Source organism: Hemibagrus wyckioides, linkage group LG17 (assembly GCF_019097595.1).
Source record: "Hemibagrus wyckioides isolate EC202008001 linkage group LG17, SWU_Hwy_1.0, whole genome shotgun sequence".
Lineage (NCBI taxonomy): Eukaryota > Metazoa > Chordata > Actinopteri > Siluriformes > Bagridae > Hemibagrus > Hemibagrus wyckioides.
This window is the reverse complement of record NC_080726.1, coordinates 18,113,608-18,135,028: the sequence shown is the minus strand read 5'-3', so window position 1 is coordinate 18,135,028 and position 21,421 is coordinate 18,113,608. Positions and strand designations below refer to the sequence as shown.

At 40.4% G+C, this 21,421-nt stretch overlaps 1 protein-coding gene across 7 annotated transcripts in view; it reads right to left on the bottom strand.

The window, feature by feature from the left end:
• Window positions 1-21,421, bottom strand: part of gria4a (glutamate receptor, ionotropic, AMPA 4a) — a 58,610-nt gene that overhangs the window by 6,250 nt on the left and 30,939 nt on the right. For 6 of the 7 annotated variants that reach the window (XR_009207018.1, XR_009207017.1, XM_058414199.1 and 3 more), the window contains exons 10-13: window positions 14,770-14,976; window positions 11,035-11,399; window positions 7,329-7,527; window positions 2,813-3,060 (exon numbers count right to left, since the gene is read on the bottom strand). Coding sequence is in view for 5 of the 7 variants with exons in the window: in XM_058414199.1 (XP_058270182.1) it covers window positions 2,813-3,060; window positions 7,329-7,527; window positions 11,035-11,399; window positions 14,770-14,976 (1,019 nt within the window). In the remaining 2 variants the exon portion in view is untranslated. Of the gene's footprint in view, window positions 1-2,812; window positions 3,061-7,328; window positions 7,528-11,034; window positions 11,400-14,769; window positions 14,977-18,305; window positions 21,242-21,421 lie in introns of those variants that run through there. The other variant, XM_058414198.1, reaches the window with a different exon arrangement.

Below are 21,421 nucleotides of genomic sequence, written 5' to 3'. Positions count from 1 at the left end.
ATAGAAAAAAAGGAAAAAGGCAGGAGGAAGCTTGGTTAGTCAAAACCGTGGTAGCTCTTACATCCATTTCTCTCTCTCTCTCTCTCACTCTCTTTCACTCGCTCTCTCTCTCCACATTCTCAGTTCAGGAACACATTCATCATCACTTATTGAGACAGCTGAAGGCAGTAGAGGAAAGAGCAGAAAGTGAAGTGGAACTGAATACAGATCAAAGCTGTGTCCCAAACACCTGTTTCAGAGAGAAGTGCACATACTAGAGCAAGTGGAAAAGACTGTACCCTGCAACCTAGTCAGCTAATTAGGGGTCAACGTATTGACCGGTGTTAAGTCTGAAGCGTTAAAATGGCTAATGAGATCAATTAAATAGGGCAGGACATTCTAGTAAGTACACTACCTAGTAATGAATCATAGCGTTTGGGACACAGCCGAAAGGTTTACAGTAAAACAACCACAGCCTGATCGCCCTGGTGAAATGAAGAGAAAAGACGAAGAGGAGGCAGATTTCCTTCTTCGGCACTGAGTGACGCTACAGTATGAGGATGTTATTGAGTAGGAGGAGTGGTGATGACCTCACAGGTTCAAAGGTCAGGCCGAAGGTTTATAAACAGTGTTTATTATCTGCTCAGGAAAGGTCGAAGGCCATGGAGCTGGGAAATTGAGTTTAATGCCTGGTGTCACTGAGAAATAATGGAGTCGCCGAACACACACACACACACACACACACACACGGTTCTGGTGTTTGTTATATAGAAATGCGAGATCCTCCAAAAGAATCTCATATTTTTTTACAGCGTACTTCTTCATATATTTGCATTTATAGTGGAATAAACTGACAATATTTAAAAGATATTAAAAATAAGAATCTCAGATTCGGTGCTTTATTGTGTCTTTCTTGTTTGTGATACGACTTATACGGCATCTCTGCTATTTTCTAAAATGTTAGAGTTTCTATAGCAACATCATTCATAATCACGGTTTTTATGGAGGAAAAATTCTGCATTAAAAATGGGATTTATGTAGCCCAGTTAAAAATGCATAAGTTGTTGTTGATCTTTCGGCTGTTCCCTGAGAAGGGTCGCCACAGTGGACCAACTGGCACAGGTTTTACACCGGATGCCCTCCCTGGCGCAACCCTCCCATTTTATCCTGGCTGGGGACTGGCACTGCATCCAGTGGGTGGGGTTTGGGCACTGGCTGAGAATCGAACCCAGGTTTTCTGCATGGTAGGCAAGAAATCTGCCACTGAGCCATCAGCACCCAGCTAAAAATGCATAAGTTAATTGTAAAAAAGATATATATTCTTATTTAAAATGTCAGGTTTATGGGTTTCAAAGTTAAAATTGATAAATGCTTAAAATATAAAAATTGTAAATATGTGTTTTTGTTTCTTTTGTAAAAGCTGTTAATTTCAGAATGGTCGTTTTCTCGAAAAAAAATTCTATTGGATTAAGCAGGACTTTTATTTTATTTTTAACCAGAGGAAAGAAAGGGTGCAAAGAGAAGAGAAGAGAAGAGAAGAGTAAAGAAGTAAACAGAACAGAAGAGAAGAGTAAAGGAGAAAAGAGAATAGAATAGAATAGAATAGAATAGAATAGAATAGAATAGAATAGAATAGAAGAGAGGATAAGAGAAGAAGAGAAGAGAAGGGAGGAGAAGAGAAGAGAAGGGAGGAGAATAGAAGAGAAGGGAGGAGAATAGAAGAGAAGGGAGGAGAAGAGAAGAGAAGGGAGGAGAAGAGAAGGGAGAAGAAGAGAAGAGAGAGATGCTAGCGGGCTAAAAGAGGAGTTGTGAGGTGAATACTTTGAAGTCGTGCATCTCAAAAGTTTGTAAGTTTTAAATCGTCAGTAAGATAATCTGACTCAATGGATGAGTAGAAATCTAACGTGGAATAAGGTACCATGCTAGTTTTTATTTGTTGCTCCTGTGTGACGTGTAAAATGTGTAACATTTATGGAAGGAGTCTCCAGTTTTAGCTCTGGGTTTCATTCTGTGGTTTCTCTGTAACATGACAAGACGTCTGATGTCTTGAATCCTGATCTAAGTTAGCGCTGTTTAAATAACAATTAACTGCTTCCTGTGGATTTTGCCTTTTGCTCTTTGCGGCATTAGATTATAATCACCACCAGGGGGCGATGTGACTACACTTTAGTGTTACTGCACGCACTGTACAACATTAATCATTTTTATTACACTGCATGCACAGAGAGAGAGAGAGAGAGAGAGAGAGAGAGAGAGAGAGAGAGAGTGTGTGTGTCTGTGAGAGAGAGAAGGAGAGAGAGAGAGAGAGAGTTAGAAAGAAATGTACAGATACTCAGACAGAAAAACAGAGAGAGAGGGAGAGCAAGTGAGTAAGAAATAAAGATAGACTGTGTGTGTGTGTTAGTGTGTGTGTGTGTGGGAAAGAAAGTGAAAAAGAGAGAGAGATAAATGGCTAGCAGTTGTCTGGGTTTTGATTCTGTAAAGAAAAGTGCACGATGCAAACACACACACACACACACACACACACTTGCTTCTAGGGTAACGTCCCTGAAACGCAGACCTTTGAAAGACAGCAAGACAGACAGAGGGAAAAAAAATGAAAGAGTAGATGAAGCGAGATAATGAAGGCGGGGCTATGATACTGTAACAGGGAAAGAGAGCCAGTGATTGGTCAGTGCTGTAATGCTATAACATCGCTGTGAGTGGCTGGTGTTATAGCAATGTGAGAAAAAAGAGAAAGAAGAAGAGAGAAAGAAAGTGGGCAGGGCCACCAGGGTGGGTGGAATACTATAACAGCTCTGTGATTGGCTGGATGTTATAATACTCCACCCACCTTAGCTGTGAGCCCTTGGGTGTGGCGATGCCGTAGCCTTTGGAGTCAAGGTTCCCTCCGACCTTCATGGTGTCGCACGGCTTCCTTTGCTCTGTGTACTCGTTCATGGTGGACTCCAGCAGGAAGGCGTACTTCCCCTTCGACCTGCGCACCCGGGACACGCCCTCTGCAGTCGTCTTGGTGAAAACGGACGGCTCGGCCGACTTCATGTACGACCACATCTTCTCATAAACCGCAATCTTAGACCTCTAGAGGGGCGACAGACAGGAGCCAGAGCTTAATAATCAGAAACACAGTGTTATGGTTCAGCAATCGTCAGGAGATCCTGGTGGATTGTGTAGCAGATCCAACATTCTGGCTTGTTGTATTCAATCACATGCATTATACAAACAAACGAATAAAAGTACGACTGTGTATATATGAGGGGACAACAAGGCCACAGAAAATTCACTCTCAATGTGTTTTTCAGCTCAAAATGGGTGAAAATTGGAGCCAGAGCATGCACGGTATTTACAGCCAATCAGAAAAGGGGTCTTCCCCTCGTCCGCGCAGACTGGAGACGGACGATCATACGCATCGTCTAACTAAAACGGGTTAGTTAGACGAGTTAAAACGAGTAATTTCTGCCTTATTAATTAATATAGAAAATGCAAAATGCTAAATCTAGTCATATTTTTTACTATTTGCTACTGTTTACTGCAATATTATCCGTCATTTTAATCTATTATGTTAGTACAAAAATAAATACCATCAAAAAAAAAAATACAAAAAACACTAGAGCATCATCTAAACAGCACTTTTGCACAATTTTCCTTTAAACTGATATTGAAATGTGATGAAGGACCCTCTCCCTGTGCCTGTGTGGGTTTACTCCAGGTACTCCGGTTTCCTCCCACAATCCAAAAACATGTACATTAGGTTGATTGGTAATTCTAAATTGCCCATAAGAGTGAGTGTGAGTGCTTGTCTGTCTATATGTGTGGCCCTGTGATGGACTGGTGACCTGTCCAGGGTGTACCCCTGCCTTTCGCCTAATGTGTGCTAGGATAGGCTCCAGCAGATCACCATGACCGTAATTAGGAATAAAGCGGGTATAGACAATGGATGGATGGATGAAAGAGCAGAGTAATATTAAGGCCTTCACACAAGTTAGAAATCACATGACTCCAGCTTGATGTTTCTAATTATTTCTCTAATAAGATCATCATTCATAAACTCAGCAGTTTGTAGAAGGAAAACTTTTAAATTTCATGTTTTAGTCTTTTTCACACATCTCCTCAACTTTGAGCCAGTAGTGTTGAATAAAGTCAGAGTAGTGGAAAAAGACAAATATCTATCATAAGACCTAACTTAACTTATCCTAAAGCGTAGAGTCGAAGCTCAGTGTATTACAAATTATTACTGCTAAGGAGTTAAAATTCTTCAGAAATATTTATAAGCGTTTCCTAAACAAAATTTCAATTCTGTTCATTTCCATTGTTGTATTTTGCCAATAAGCCTTTTTTATTTTGTCGCAATTAACATATTGTGTATGCAGTGTGTGTAGATTTCCCGTTCCACACTTTGTTGTTTGTGTATGTCGTAGACTATGTTACTTCTCAGAGACCTTGGAGAGGGAGAGAGAGAGAGAGAGAGAGAGAGAGAGAGAGAGAGTATGTGTGTGCATGTATATATGTGTGTGGCAGAAGGTCATTTATCCTGCTGTCTCTGAGTTTCAGTCTTTTCACACTCCATAAGACACAACACATTCTTCATCTCCGCTGTGCACACTGCGTCTGTGTGTGTGTGTGTGTGTGAGAGAGAGAGTAGTGGACCGTGACGGGCAGAAACCCCATAATCATGTCAGTCACGTCCAGGCTGCGGCTCTGCGGCAATGGCCTTAAATAAAACATCACACACACACACACACAAACACACACACATACACACACACATGCAAACAACAAACACTGGCCAGAGTGTGAATGCTACATGGCCTTTACTATTATCCCGTCTCTCTCTCTCTCTCTTTCGCTTCATTCTCGTGTGATGGAGGCCTTCTGTGCATTTCCTGTTTCCTGCCTCCTGGGTTCCACATGTTTCGGCTCTACCCCGACTACGACCCCTCTCCTGTCCTCAGTTATTTGTCTGATGTTTGTTTGGTCTAATTCCGTTCATTCCAGACTGCCAGAACGACTTCGTTTGTTATTAATAGCCTAAACCTGTTTGCTGTGTGTGGTGTGCAGCTTATAAAAGATCCCCACGATGACACAATCTCCCATTTTCCCATTCCTAATCCGTCTTTTTTCTCTGAAAGTGGATTCTGAGATGTTTTCTAATGGTTTATTGTCATTGTTAAATCTGCTCTGGGAGATGAGAAGGTGTTGACATGCAGCTCGGGCGATGGTAATTCTATTATTAGACTTTCACCACAGTTAAACTTAGGACGACTGTGTTATTCTTTGTTGTCAATGGTTGAACTTTCTCAGCTTCTTGTTTTTTAGCCCAAGATGGTGAGTGGGTTGTTCGGCCAGACCCCAGTGGAGAGCTCCAGAGCGAGTTGTACAAGCAGCAACTACACCATCATGCAGTCCCACACGAGATTGTATTACATTGTTAGATAGATAGATAGATAGATAGATAGATAGATAGATAGATAGATAGATAGATAGATATCAAACCCATTTCTGCTTTCTGAGATGCTGCAAAGGGCTTGGTCATCTAAAAAGCAGCTCAACCACTAAAATTGGGAGGTTGGGAAGGTTATCTAACAAAAAACACATGTCTAAAACACACTGAAGTCCTGACTCATTTTATATCAGACTCACAGCCAGAAAATCATTCATTGAAAACATCCCATAAGTCCATTTCCATTCCACTGGTGGATTGGAACACCAGTATACTGGTAAAAATGGTTAAATACTATGTGGGAATGGGAACTAGAAGATAATGGACAGTAATGAAGGTAAAATTGGTTCTACATCTGAGCAGGGCATCTTTGGTGGGAAAGCTGGACATATCGTGACATGTTTGTACTTCTGGTTTCAGCACACTCCTCTAAAGCCAATGCCAACTCTCCCAACTGGTCATAAAAGTTTGACTTATACAAGCGGTGTGGCAAAAAAACAGTAAGACACAGCCAGATCAAAACAGTGTTCTTTCCACATCAACAAATTCTGCACACTGTTTCTTACCCTTTACAAACACAATATGCTGGGGTCACTCTGAGTTTCCAGAAACATCTTTCATGGTGGCCTGCTGTGCCACCTGACCCCTTCAACTAAGGACAGCAGGTCCAGGCTGATAGGTAGTGGGCACAGACTATCAACATCAGGATAAACCCAGGTCTGTTCAGCCAGAATGATGCTATTCAGGGTCACGTTATATAACATCCTAAAAGAAAGTCGGTTGTGGGAAGGCATATAGCAGTAGACTTGGCTGGTTATTCCCCAACACATCCTGGAACAAAGCCTCTATCTCTTTGAAAAGTTCTCAAACAGATCAATGTCCACTTTGCCGATGGTGTTCCAAATGAGTTTGTGGTCTCTGTGCTTACTGATTGGCCAGATGACCACTTTTAAAGAGCCTCCCCACCCATTGTTTATTGAAATACCACACTGCAAAAAATGGATGTTTAATGTCTCATCAAAGCATGATTTCATTGCTTACTACTAAATTTAACTGAAGCGAGATCTCTAATCAATCATTTGAATTATGTGCAGCGTGTCTGATCAGAAAGCTTGGATGTAGTGGGATGTAGTGCACTGCCAGAACATTACAGTATAAAGAGAAGAACGATTATTATTAAACATATTATATATAACTCTGAGTGTCTGCATAAAAACATGGAAATGATTGAACCCTTTTCACCAGCACACTGATGTTCCAGTCCACCAGTGGATTGGAAATGGATTTATGAGACGTTTTCAATCAGAATAAAGAAATGAATGATGTTCTGGCTGTGAGTCTGATATGAAATGAGTCAGGACTCTGTTGGCTTTCAGAGTAAGATGTGTATTTTTCCCTCTGTTGGATAACCTTACACAGAATTTTAGTGGTTGAAGATCAAATTTGAGCTGCTTTTTAGATGAAACAAGCCACTTGGAGCATCTCAGAGAGCAGAAATGGTTTTGATATCAACAGAGATACAAACATTTGTGTGGAAAGAAAATAACCGTTTCCATATTTTTCTATGAATATATTACCCCTAGTAGGCTAGGGAAAAAGAGAAATACTTCTGAAACACTGCAAAATCTTGAAGTCCTGAGTGTCTACTTTCATGTGAACTTCATACTAGTCACCACTGTGGAGTGGGACATGACAACGACATTCAGTGATCAAAGTGGACACAACCAAACAGGAAAAAACTCAATTTTTTGCTCTCTGGGAAAAAGCTTTGGAACAGATGGAGAGTCAGAACCACCTTCTTGCTTTCTTTCCTTGTCTGTCTCTAATCTGCAGTATTGCAGTCCATCATCTTTAAATAGACTCCACTGAATATGTATATATTTGTGCGTGTATGTGTGTGTGTGTGTACCTTGAAGAACTCCTTGGTGGATCCAGCATCCAGCGTGCCGTAGGCGATCTCCGTCTGCTTGGCGAGATCCTCTGCGCTCTCGATGGGAGACACCATTCTCTCCACGGTGAGGAAAGCAGCCAGGTTCGCCGTGTAAGACGAGATGATGATCAGCGTGAAGAACCACCAAACCCCGCCCACTATCCTACCTGACAACGACCTTCGGGGAGGAAACAGGAATTACATTCCAGTCAGGAAGCAGCTCTGCATGTAGGCAGCTGGAACGAGCGCTTGGTGGTGTGTATGCAGGGAATCACATGATCCTGTTACGCTTAGCAAAGCCACTCAACACACATTCTTCATGAAGCTTTATGTATTCCTTCATCTACAGAAGTAGAAAAGCTGCAATATGTCGTCAAAATAATGCTAACAGCTCCTTGCTAGCTTGGTAAATCGCTAGCCTCAGTCGCCAGCTAGCTTCTATTTAGCATCCGTTTTTTCCACACAGTTGTTTAGCAATCGTGTGAGAGATTTGCTTTTCTTATTGCTAACAAACATCTTTTTGTTCTTGTTTTTTGTCTGTGTTATGTGGCTTAAATTAGATCATTAACACAAAATCTAGAGTGGGTTCTCTAAGCTAACAGCTTCACAATGTAGTAAAGTCAATTATATGCAGCTAAAGTTGTCAGATATTGTATTAGCCACTATGGCTAACTTGGTTTGTTAGATGGCTAGTTCACTGGTTCAACCTCCTTCCTTCCTTTTTATTCTCTTCTTACTTTCAGCTTCTGTTTCCACTCACACACTAGTGATTTTAGACATCTTCCTTTCTTTTCTCATTCCCTTTCTTTTTTTTTACCTTCTTTCCATTTCTTTAATATTTGCTCTATTGTCTTTCTTTCTTTCTTTCTTTCTTTCTTTCTTTCTTTCTCAACATCTCCTCTCCCTTTCTTTTTTCTTCCTTCCTTCCTTCTTTCCCCCTGTATTTCCTTCTTTATTATTTTGCTGTCCTTTTCCTCCCCCCTTCTCTCTCCATCCCTCTCTCACTCTGTAGCTGTGTAAATCTAATGAGGAACATCCTGCCGCCAAACTCTATTGATTTCAGTGGCTAAAATTAGAGGACACTTAGTATCTCTCTCTTTCTCTCTCTCTCTTTCTCTCTCTCTCTCTCTTACTTGTTTTTCCCTATCCATCTCTCTGCTTTGAAGACTCTAGTCTTTTATCTTTTACCTTTGCACATGGCCACTGTTGCTGATGCACTGCAGAGGAATTAACCAGCAAACAGAATAGAGATGATGATGGATGGACACACACACACACATACGCACACATACACACACACACACACACACACATACACACACGCGCACACACACACACATGGTTCTACCTTGGATCTTTTCCTGAAAGTGGGAAACACTCTATTACATGGTCCTAAAAAAAGAAAAACATCAAGGACTTTCCCCCAGAGACACACTGAAGAAGCCTTCAAGGTGCCGGATGGAGGATTATTTTTTTCCTCCTCAACATGTGAATATTGAGGGACCCAAAACTGGTAGCGAAGCCCAGACGTGTCTAATCTTTGGCTTAACCAATTTAACCACCAGTAACCTCTTTGATACTATTTCTTTTCCAAATAACAAACCACAATTTTTTCTCCATATTTGGTCATTCACTAATATCCCACCCACTACCCAGCTCTTCTCTACCAATTGGGAAGGACGAGACACGTGACGTCACTGCATCGTTTTAAACCACATTACATTAGATGAACGATTTCTGCCCTCTTCTGAATGCATGAGCGCACACCTGTGATTGGCTGGGGGAGAAAATAACACCCCTCCCATCAAGACAGCAGGGCAAATTTCACTCTCTTGGACACCTGGGACACAGGTGGGTGTGGCATTTTAGAGGGTTCACACACATATACATACACACAGCAGTGACTTCAATCTGACATCTTTTCTGCACCATCGCAGTCTCCGCAATCTTCACAGTCCTCCACCAGCAAGGACACAACTTCCACTCCTGCTCATATTTCAGCCAGTGGACGTCTCTACACCTGTGACGTGTAGATCTGATTCTGTTGTCTGCCTCTTTTCTTTTCTTTCGTTTTCTCATGTGAGTGACAGAGTAATTCAAACAGCAGCTGCACAGAGACCGAATGTCGCTAAAATAAGCAGAAAGGTGAAAATAAAGAGTGACAGGAAGAGAGTGAGAGAGAGAGAGTGAGAGAGAGTGAGAGAGAATGAGTGAGAGAGAAAGAAGGAGGGAGGAAGAAAGGAGGGTGGATCGATCTTTCTTCTCTTTCACCTCAAGTTAGGCTTGATGAAGTAAAATCAATTTAGCACTGCCAAGATCTCCACTTTCTCACACACACACACACACACACACACACACACACACAGGGGCTTGCATGATGCTAAACCTGCTGATGAAGCTAAATTCAATGCTAATTTTAGCCTCTTTTGATATTCAAAGTTATTTGCTAATGCTAAAGATCCTATGTTCCTTCCTTCCTTCCTTCCTTCCTTCCTTCCTTCCATACATCGATTCCTTCACCCTCTTCTTTGTCCTCCATTATTTCCTTTCCCTTTCATTCATCCCTAACCGATGTCCTAATTTCCGTTCCCTCTTTCATCACTTCTTCTTTCTTTTATCAATCTTTCCTTGTCTTTCCTCTATTTTTTCCTCCTTCCACCTTTTCCTTAGTATTTCTTTCTTTACTGTTTGTCTATTTTTCCTTTCTCGCTTGTCCTCCTTCCTTTGCTTTTTTTCCCCTCTTCATTTCTTTCCCTCCTTTTCCCTCCCTCCCTCCTTCGCAACTCTTCTGATCAGTGTGAAACTTGTTCTAAAGCTCATCCTGCAGATTTATCCTTCCTCCTCACTGAGTTTTGTTCCAAATGCTCAGAGCACACTGATCTGTCACTGTTAGATTTGGGGTTTGGTGATCAGACAGTGTGTGTGCATGTGCATGTGTGTATGTCCACAGGGGGCATCTGTCCTCTTCAGGGCCTTATTTCATATTTATAAGCGACTGAACAGTACCACAAAAACATACGTTGAATCTTCAGTTTGCTGTCATCTTTTGCTCAGAAATCTGCATAACTAGCTTCATTTCATTTCATTAATGCGTAATTATGTGCATTAATTACTACAAACTGTGGAAAAATCACTCAGTACTTTCTAAAGTGATGAGTCGCATCAACCACAAAAGGTTTTCCGCTATTTCCACTAGAACAGAAGCTATGATTGTTTTGCTAACTCTTTCAGAGTTGATGAAGTGATTAAACGTGAGGTGGGTGAGTGTGGTGCTAGCATTAAAGTTTTATAATCTTGCACAATGTAGTCTCTATATTCATTTCTATTCCTACTCTAGCATCCATTTATGCTAAAGAGAAACATGGCTAATAACAATAGCCAGATAAAGGGTCATGTAGTTCTTACAAGAAGGTAGTGTAAAAATCCAATTTTTAAAATGAAATATTTTTGCTAAGATAAAGTAGAGATCAGAGCTTGGGTTTAAATCATTTTGGTTTCTGGGGAGTAATTAGGTCAGCATGCAGGAGGAAATGGATTTAAATTCTTTTCTGCTTACTACTTCAGATACTTCTAGACTTACAGGGTTCTAGAGTGTGCACTAATTTTTAAAACATTCTAGAACAGTGTAAAGACAGTTATCAGTCCTCTGCAGACGAGTCCTAATCCACACAGGCTGCTCACTTACCTTGGTGTGAAGTCACAGCCCTGCTGCATGAAGGCTCCCAGGCTGAACCACAAGCTGTTGAAGATGCCGAACTCGTTGGGCGGCTGATCGGTGTCCATTTCTTCCTCGGCCTCGTCCCGTTTCCACTCGTAGGGACTGAAGCGGCTGACGAGGAAAAGCACGACGCTCACTCCGATGTAGGCGAATACGATACACATCCAGATCTCGTAGGCCAGCGGGTCGAGGAACGAGAACACCCCCGGCTTGGACTTCTGCGGCTTTTTGATCATGATGGAGATTCCAAGGCTCATGAAGGGTTTGGAGAAGTCGATTACTTCCTCCCTGACGAGGGTGATCGTTAAAGGAGCCACTGCGATCTCGGCTTTCTGAGGAGACAAACGCAAAGGAGGAGTGTGAAGGGGAAAATATGTGAATTTTTAACATAATTGTGAACATAATGTAAACAAACATTTCATTCTAGTTGCTCTATTTCTTTTTTAAAAAATAGAAGTCTCAAATTATTAATTAGCATTGGAAAAATAATTGCGTGAGAGTGTGTATTCGGAGAATTTCGCTTAAAAAAAACATCCTTAGACATAAAAGAAATCATGAAATCCTCAGTTGTTTACATGACCGTATGTGAAGATGCTAACTGTGTAGCTTCCTTTTGCTGTAAATGAATGCCAATTGAAAGCAAAAAGGCTGCTGAAAATATGGTGATTCTGCTAGAGGAGTAACGGACAAGCTGCTGTCACTGAGAGGGGGGGGGGGAGAGAGAGAGAGGGAGCGGGAGAGGGAGAGGAAGTTTCTCAGCAGGCTCCTGAGACCTTAATAGACCAGGTGTTGTTCTCAGGAGCAGGTGGGGATCTTCACTGCATACATTCACTGACAGAAGTTTGCCAAATACCACTTTCTCACATCTGTAACTCTATTTCCTTCACCTGATTTTCCCCCGGAAAGCCACATTTTTGCTAAAAGCCACTTCTATGCTAAATAGCATGTCCATATTTAAGCCATGCTCCCGTTGGACCTACACTGACCCTTCTGTTATCTCTAAAGACGATCCTATTTTCAGATATTTTCTATATTATCAGGAACCTTTCCCCCACCTAAATTTCCAGTGTCCAAGTCCTTACGTTCATTCCCAATGTATTTTGGTTCCAAGGTGTTTCCCAGTACCCATGTCTTCCTTTTTCTGTTTCCAATCGTCTATGATTCCGAGGTTTCCAGTGCCTTAAGTATCCCTGATTATTTGATTTAATGTTATATGTTTATAAGGTGCTGGTTCTTTGTTTGTCCCTGGTTCTTTGTTTCCAATGTCCTATATTGCAGAGGTTCTGTTTCCAATGTTCTGTGTTTCCCTCTTCCCATGTTTTCGGGACCACATGCCTTCCTAATTCCGATGTTCTGTGATTCCCTGGTCTGATGTTTCCAGGACCCCATATATTCCTGGTTATTTATTCCCAAGGTCCAATGTTTCCACAGTCTTATCTTTCCCTGGTTCTTTGTTTCCACTGTCCAATATTACCATGATGTTTCCAAAGTCCTTTACATTTAAGGCAATTTATGGCAGTTGGCAGACCCCCTTATGCAGAACAGAAGTCTCTATCAATAAATTTATCCTGATATGCTGGTTCATTAGGTTATGGACTAAGGACACAATCAGTCTAAAAACACTGCTTATGAGTTGCTCTAATAAAAGCATACTTTTTCCTCATTTATTTACTAGGCCCGATGTCTCCCTGGTTATTTGTTTCCAAGGTTTTATGTCTCCCCGGTCCTATATTTCTAAGGTCCTGTTTATAATGTTCTGTGTTTCCCAGGTCCAGTGTTTCCACAGACCAATCTTTCTAAGCTCCTATATTTCAAGGGTCCTCTGTGTCCCAGGTCCATTGTTCCCTATGTCCTATATTTCCACATTTTCTTACAATATAAAAATGGCATATGAATGTGGAGAAAGCCTTAACACTTTCTAGTAGGTGTTTCTCAAGCATTTGTATGAACCTCAGGGTGATTATTGTTTATTAAATTGCTTATTATTTCTTATCATTAGTCACTAGTGGCATGAGGTACATATTTAAAGGGTAACATTTGATGATTTGATGTTTATCTAAGCTAGGCATCTGTATGTGTGTGTGTGTGTGTGTGTGTGTGAGAGAAAGATTAGTGTGTCTGTTCACATTGTGGCCTGTCTCTCAGCTGAATTGCTACACTGTGCAAGTGCAAAATGCTGTTTGTCTCTGTAACACCGGCTTTTACTGTCACTCATCTCAAACACTGCCTGTCCCAGAGTGTCCCAGTGTGTGTGTATGTGTATATGTGTGTGTGAGTTCCCACTGACCTGTTTATGGCATTGTGAAATTATTGGATAAAGCATTGTGGATGGAAAACACACACACACCTTAATAACACTGACTCTCATCTGTAGAGAATTTGTTCAAGTATTTCTTTTTGGGTAAAGCACCACATTAGACTACCAAACACTACAATGCCATCTATGGTTACTAATCGTGGCTTTGTGATACAGCAATAGTCAGTTGTTATGGAAACCAGGAAAGCTTAATTGTAGCTGCACCGACTAACTAGCACTCCCAGCTAAGCAGTGTACCACAGGTGGAGATTGACACAAAATTTCCAGGAATCTAGGTTAAATCTATTTATCTATATTTTCAAAGTCCTAGTTTTCCAAGGTCCTATATTTTCCAGGACATATGTTTCCAAAATATTATATTTCCAAGATCCTATGTAACCAGGGCCCAGTATTTCCAAGGTTCAATTATCCAAAGATTTATGGTTTCAATGTCCTAAATTTCCAGGTCTAATTTTCGCTAGGTTTCAGGATTCCAAGGTCCTGTTTCTATGTTTTTCAAGCCTCTGTAAGTTGGTAAGGTTAATGGAGTGGTTAACTGTCCTTCCAAGGTCATATGATTAGTTGTATATCCAAAATTATATGTTGTCCAAATTCCTTTTTCTAATTTTACAAACAAGGCTGCTGTGTCCAAACAAGATCTCCTAAATGCCAGATTGTTTAAAAAACAGTCATAATCTTTCCAAGGTCCTTGTCCAGTGTCCTATGTTTCCTGGTTCTACATTTCTGGATCCAAAGATTGCTAGGTCCCAGGTCTCCAAAGTTATATATATCTTGTTTTCACAGAGTTCTATATTGACAAGTTAGTATGTTACCAGGTCCCTGTTTCGGAAATCCTGTTTTTCCAAGGTCATAAATTTCCATGTTCAGAAAACTTTGTAATTTCACAGAGAAGAGCCCTGTGTCACCAGTATCCTGTGGTCCCCATGTGTTGGTATCCCAAGGCCCTGATTACCCAGGGTCTTGCTCAAGAATTATATGCTCAAGGAAACACAAGCTTCTGGCAGTAGAGGGGTTTGGGAATATAGACATTCTACTACAAGGTGTGTATCATTTTCAGATACTTTTTAGTATGATTTTCTGTGTTATGGGATGTAACGCACTAATCAGTTGTCATGGCAACTGTGAAAGCTTCGTATTGGTTACTAAATACGGCGCTACTAACTACCTCTCATTCATTAATTAGTAGCATGCATCACAGATGGTTTAATATTTTCAGATACTATTTATATTTTTCATATGCCATATGCAGCCACAGTTTGTTGTCATGATGTCATGCAATGAAGCTGAATCCTGCACATGCCCAGTACACACAAATATATAAATATATATATATATATATATATATATATATATATATATACATATATAAACACAGTCAGTCGTACCCCATACACAAGCTCTCCCACCATCCCATTCCAGATCTTGGTCTCCGGATCCCTTGCGCCATACTTCCCATCTGGAACGATGGAGATTTTGTATTTAATCCCGATGTGATTGGCAATTTCAGACATCAGGTCCACGCAGTATCCTTCATACTGATAGTTCCCTTCATACATCTCCCAGTTCTTCTTCAGCATCACATACGGTCCTTCCTAACACACAGACACGCAAACATACAGAGAAGAAGAAAGGTGGGAAAATACAACAGATCACTGGTTAGCAGTAAGTTTGACTATAGCTGCTGTGTGAGTGTGAGCTCCCTCTAGTGGTGGTGTCTGTGTAATTGCATTTTAAGTACAATACTGAGAATTTTTAAATTGTAATCTGTTATTAGCTATGAAGTACTGGGACTCTCTCATATCGTGTTTAAAAGTGTCAGAAAGAGAGAGAGAGAGAGAGAGACAGAACATGCCACCATTTTGAATCAGTGTTTGGAAATATCTTTACATTATATCCATTATAAAGGGTTAGTTTACAGCCAAGAGAAGAAGGACCAGTGCTGTGGCTTTTGCAGCCTTTATTTCTGACAAAAATATCTTTCTACGTGTGTCACATCACCTATAAACGTCACTGTCACTAAAATGAAAACATTCTGCTCTTGATCAGTTGCCTTAAGGCCCACAGTGTGTAAAGGTCATCTTTCATTGGCCAGTTTTTTTAGACCTAAAAGGATCCTCTGACGGCATGGAGTTCGAGACATCTTTGCAGACGAGGTAAGCAAGTGCAGACACCAACCTCTGCACAAAATTCATACAATGATCGTTACATTTATCTTCCGATTTGAACACAATGAGAAGACAAGAAGCTATGATTAGGCGGAAATTTAAGAAAAGGTCGAGAAAGGGTACAAAGTTTGGGACACTTTGAGGCTCAGAACGTCAGTGTGTGTGTGAATATGATTTCTTCATAGTGACGAGGTCACGTCACTCTCATTTCCTTCCTCCTCGCTTCTTTCTGTGCTCTAATTACCAACAACTTGGTGAATTTGCCTCCGGTTTGTCGCTTGTTTATCCGAGACACCGAGCAACACATGCGCCATCAGTGTCACGGACTGAACCGTGATTCCTCTCGTTTTGACAGACATCAGGAACATCAGATCTGTCAGTACCTTATCATTTTAATTGGATTCATTTCAGAACGTCTAGTTCTCGCTCTCCATCCAGAACCATATTACTTATTTAATTGCTTAGAGCATATGTAGTGTTCTAAATAAATCAGTACAGTTTTTGGTGTCTTCATTCCAACATTTCACCTAAACAGCCCATTCTTATGTTTATGACCACACTGAGCTCTGAGCTCCTCAGAATGTCTCGATTCACTGAAGGTTGTTTAGTGGTCAGTTATTGATTACAGTATAAGAGAGGTCGTGTAAAGATTCTTCCGACATTTTTGTCTCACTCTGCTTTTACGCTTTAAATGGCTTAATGGTCCCTGTTTTCAACAATACTAGCTAGGGAGGACGTTATGTAGCTTCTGCTCTCTGGCCAGGTTTCCCAGTTGCTTAGCAACATTGTTCTCACGACTTTTACCACTTAATCAGCGAGTGTGTATGGCGTTGTTCACCTTCCCATGTCGAAAGCGCAATTTGAACACAATGTTATGCTCCGGAAAAGGTCAGGATTAACAGAGAAAATGGCTGTGAGTGCAAAGTCAGTTTATAAATATAATGATTGGAATATGTTGGTGTGTGTGTGTGTGTTTATATATTAATGGGGACCAAATGTCCCCACAGGAATTTGACACTTTTGACTTTGTTGAGATACTTGGCTTGTTCTCATGAGGAAAACTGTCGTTTTTGTTTGTTTGTATGTTTGTTTTTTGTATGTTTGTTTTATTTAAAAAAAAAGTTTCCTTGTCTTTGCATATATTAAGATTGTCTTTAGATTTGACATTAATAAGTAATTATGTCAATGGAAGGTCCTCATAAGGATAGTAAGACAAATGTGTGTGTGTGTGTGTCTGTCTGTGTGTGTGTTTGTGTAAACCTGGGGTTGGGGTGGAAAATAATGCAAACACAAGGTTAAGGTGTTGCTTTCCAACTGTGCAGTAATTATAGTCTCTCTCTCACACACACACACACACACACACAGAACCTTCGCAGCATGCAGCTAATGCCTCTCTGCGTGAGATGAAAGGTGGAATGAGAGACTGAGAGAGAAAGAAAGAGAGATAGAGAGATGGAATGATAGAGAAACAAACCCAAAAAGAAAGACAGATGGAGAGAGACAGAGAGAGAGAGAGAGAGAAAGACAGATTATTCTCTTTAGCAGGTCATAACATAACATGGTGTGTGCGACGCATAAAAATAAAGCTAGTTCTGTGCCTGTGTCACTGCGACAACCTCAATTACAGTGTCTATAACACACACACACACACACTCACACAATGCGAGTTCCAGCAAACAGTTTGATTAGGTTTAGTGGTGGGTTTCGGGTACCTGGAGTGGAGGAGGGGATATAAGGGTGGTACAAATTAAAAGTAACTGCACAAGGGAGCGATGAAGAAACAATTCCATGCACACCTCTGGATCAGGTCATTAGTCTGAGCAAACATCATAGTTACGCTATTTATGATTTCTTTACTAGCCAAATGTTTTTGATGAGAATGATTTATTTTGTAACCCGAGAAAAGAAAAGCTAAACATTTTGACATAGAATTATTCTGTCATTTTGTCGCTTGCTTTTTACTTCTGCATATGATGTTTGTTGTTTGCTGCTATACTTATTTTCAACTAAGCAGGAAAATATTGTCTAAACCGAATTGTTTTATGCTAACAGAAGTTAGCATAAACACAAACTTTGCTAAAGCTTTCCTTTCCTCATCTAGCTAATGAATGATCAAATCAGTATTTTGATGTCACCTAGCGTTAGTTTTAACTTTCTGATATCGTTTGCTATGTTTAGATGAGGGATTATTTGCTCTAGCGACAATGAATCCTTTTCCAAACCAAAACTTTGCTGGGCAGGTCACATAACAAATTGTTCTTCATAAGCCAAAGCTAATATGAGCCTAAATTTCTCAACACAATTTGCCTAAATTTTAACATTCTTCTGTCAGACAAATATTGTGATTGAAACCAAAATAAAAATGATTTAAAGCTCTTTCTATAGGACTCATTTGGTCCACACAGCTTGCCTAATAATAATAATAAGATTTAAAACCAACTCGATCAGCTTGTTCAGCTGGATGTCTACGATGGATTTCTCATTTGGGAAATGATCAATGAGAGAAAGAGACTTTTGTTTTTAGGAGCTAATTATGAAACTTCTCCTATAAAATGCCATAACTGCACTAGCAATGATGTCAGAGCTCCAGATAAACTTCAACTTCTCAGAGGAATAACTGCAGCTCAGCGGTTAAGACATTGGGCTACTTCTCAGAAGGGTGGGAGCTCTACACCATAATGCGGTTTAAGCCATAAACCTTCAGACTGCTCGATTGTTTATACAACTTAGAAACATCCCTGCTAGCTACCTAAAGTCTTTAACATCTGAGGTCCTACATCATTTGCCTCCAACTTGAGACAAATGTCCATCAAGTTGAACAGAAAGGAACCTTTAGAGGCAACCACTAGAAAAAGCAGAGCTCTGAATATCTAGTGTTTAAAGGTTCTGGTACTTTGTACATGAAATCCTTGAGACCCTGCAATCAATGACATTTCATGAAAAACAAAACTCATTACAACAGCACATTTGCGACGGGTGTGTATTTAATTTACGCTACTTACGTTTTGTTTATGTGCTTTTTACATTTCTGCACAATTAATATTTGTGTATTTGTGTGTGTGTGTGTGTGTGTGTGTGTGTTTGGGTTGGTGGGTGGGTGTCAGATAGAATAACATAACAAATCAATAATCAAATAATTCATTAAAAAAATCTGCAAATTGATGAAGCAGTTGATGAATAAATTATAATTCAATTAAAAACAGTATAAATAAATAAATTTAAAAAATATATTACATTATACACAACTACATTGTTTAAATTTTAATCTGAATTGAATGAGCATTTTATTTAAAGTGGCTTTTTTATTTTTAAACATTAAATTTTTTTTCAATTGCTTCATTCAGTTGCTTCACTGTATAGCATTGATTCAGCAGTTAATGACATATGAAGCGACTTAAACTACTTTTATAGAAAAAAAAAATCTAAATATGCTTCACAAACAAAATCAACACTATCATCCAAAAAACAAACAAAAGACACACAACAATCTCTAATTAGTCGAATGACATACAGTATATACACTGTACACACTATATATATATTATACGTTTTTATATCATTTAAAGCTTCAGAGATTTTTCTAAAATTTTTTTAAGATTTTTCAATCTTACTGAGCTACAGATATGTGATTCAGAGACATAGTAGCAAGTCCTGGTGAGTGGACTTGTGTTTTCATCATAAAGTTTCAAGTAGTTTCAGTCAGCCAATGCTATAGATTTTCAATCTGAAAGTCCTCTTTGTCTAATCTGACTTTAGTGACAGCTACCAATAATGTGAGAAGAACCTAGTATGAAAATGTCCTGACTTAAAAAATATGAGACTGACCTGCCACCAAAGTGTGGGGTAATAAATAGGCATAGATAGCCTCATTCGCATCTCCGTCAAATGTGTTTTCTGGTCCAAGCTGTCCAGTGAACAAACATCTGTTGTCCTTCAGATTTAGACAGCTGAATCCTAATCTGGGGAATTTGTCTTTCTCCGTTGCAGACACGCCTGACAGAGAGGAGGGGCTGGGGGAGTTAAACGGCGCCTCGGATGAGCCAGTCACGTCAAACTCCTAGCCTCCTTGGACAAAACATTGAGATCCCCCTGGCATGGCTGTAGACAGACAACCCATAAGGTGTCTGAGCACAAGACAAAAGGGATGGAGGAGTCACACAGTGACTGGAACAGCGCCAGTGTGCTGGTGCCCGAGCAGGATGGAGAGTTTTTGAATGGATTTCTTCAGTATGAACATAATATCCAATGATACATTATTATTATCGAGGCTGCCAAACGGGCCTGGGGTAGATGCACCACAATTGGCCAAAATGGAGGTGCGACACCTAGGCTTCTGGGATATTATTGTAGGTATTCATACCTTACCAGACTACTAAAAAGATCTGGCAACAAGAGGCTGTTATTAACATTAAGACACAAAATCAATTTCCTGATTTCTCTCTCCCCCTTCTGAGTTGTAGATGGTCACACTGCAGATGGACAGAGGGCTGGGGGCCATTTTGTTCCAAGATGTGGAGAATCAGGGACCACCTTGTGCTGTGAATTTACATTTGGCTCTCTCTGCACCCCCCAGCAGTTGAAGGATGCTGATTAGCAGATCACCTGGTGATAGTCTGTGGTTGACATTCTTTTATACCAGTGGGGATTTTCAGTCAGTGGCAGGAAGTTTCTCCAGCCTGTATTGGTGTGTACAGTAACAGGAGATCCCCGGCTGTAGCTGTGTTGGCCGTACTATTGGCTTGTGACTTGTTTTCCAACTTGATCTTGTATGCATGCTGAAATTAACAGGACACCACTTTACACCATGGTCTCATCCATTTCCATCTCTATTACCTTGCCTAATGTCCATTGTGGAAGAGAAAGAGATCCTCTGCTCTGAGGAATAGTTCAACAGAGGTGTAAATTGGAATTGCACCCCAGGACATCCCTCTGGACAATATAACCAATCAGCACCTTCAGAACTTAGAAGAGGCGGGGAAACTGACAATTAACTGTAAAATCTGTAAAAGCTCACATCCATCTGTGGAATCCAGTGCTCAACTGGGTGGTGCAGCCTGTACTTGTCAAAATCAGGTAAGTGTGGTAAAGACCTATAGCTTCCTATACCTTCCATTGTGAGTTAGATGGTGACTACTGTATGCCTCAGAATATACCTCCCTATCAGTCTATACCTCTCCATCAGTCTATACTTCCCTATCAGTCTGTACATCTCTATCAGTCTATACCTCCCTATCAGTTTGTACCTCCCTATCAGTCTATAACTCCCTATCAGACTGTACCTCCCTATCATACTATACCCCTGGATCAGACAATACCTTACACTCAAGATCAGATAAAGGGTAGTTAGACTACACCATCCTCATACCTTCTACAGACTAAGATACAAGTTCTTAAGATTTCATTAGGAAGTTCAAATAATGGCTGGTACACAATATACCTTCAGATAGCAACTATCTTTAGGCAACTATCAAAAGGCATTTTCTTTCCTGTGCCTGAAATAGATGTCAAAATCAAATGAAAACACCAAAAATGTTAGCGAACATTCAGTGTTTTAGTCCATGTTGTGAATGAGTCATGTCAGCATCTACTTTGGTGGCCATCTTGTATCCTGTGTTTCTCAATGTCTGAGGACAGGATTCTTCAGCAGCGTTGGCAGAGATGAACCACCTGCTGAAGTAAAATTCTCCATCGCCTTAAAAACGTCAGGAAAAAAAGAAAGAGAGAGAGAGAGAGAGAGAGGGAGGGAGAGAGAGAGACAGAGAGGAGGGACCTGCTAAGATACATGTATGGTCTTCACTTAGAAGAGCTTAGCTTCTAAGCATTACTTAGTGCTAGCATAGTTACATGCTACATCATTTCAGTTGGTATTCAC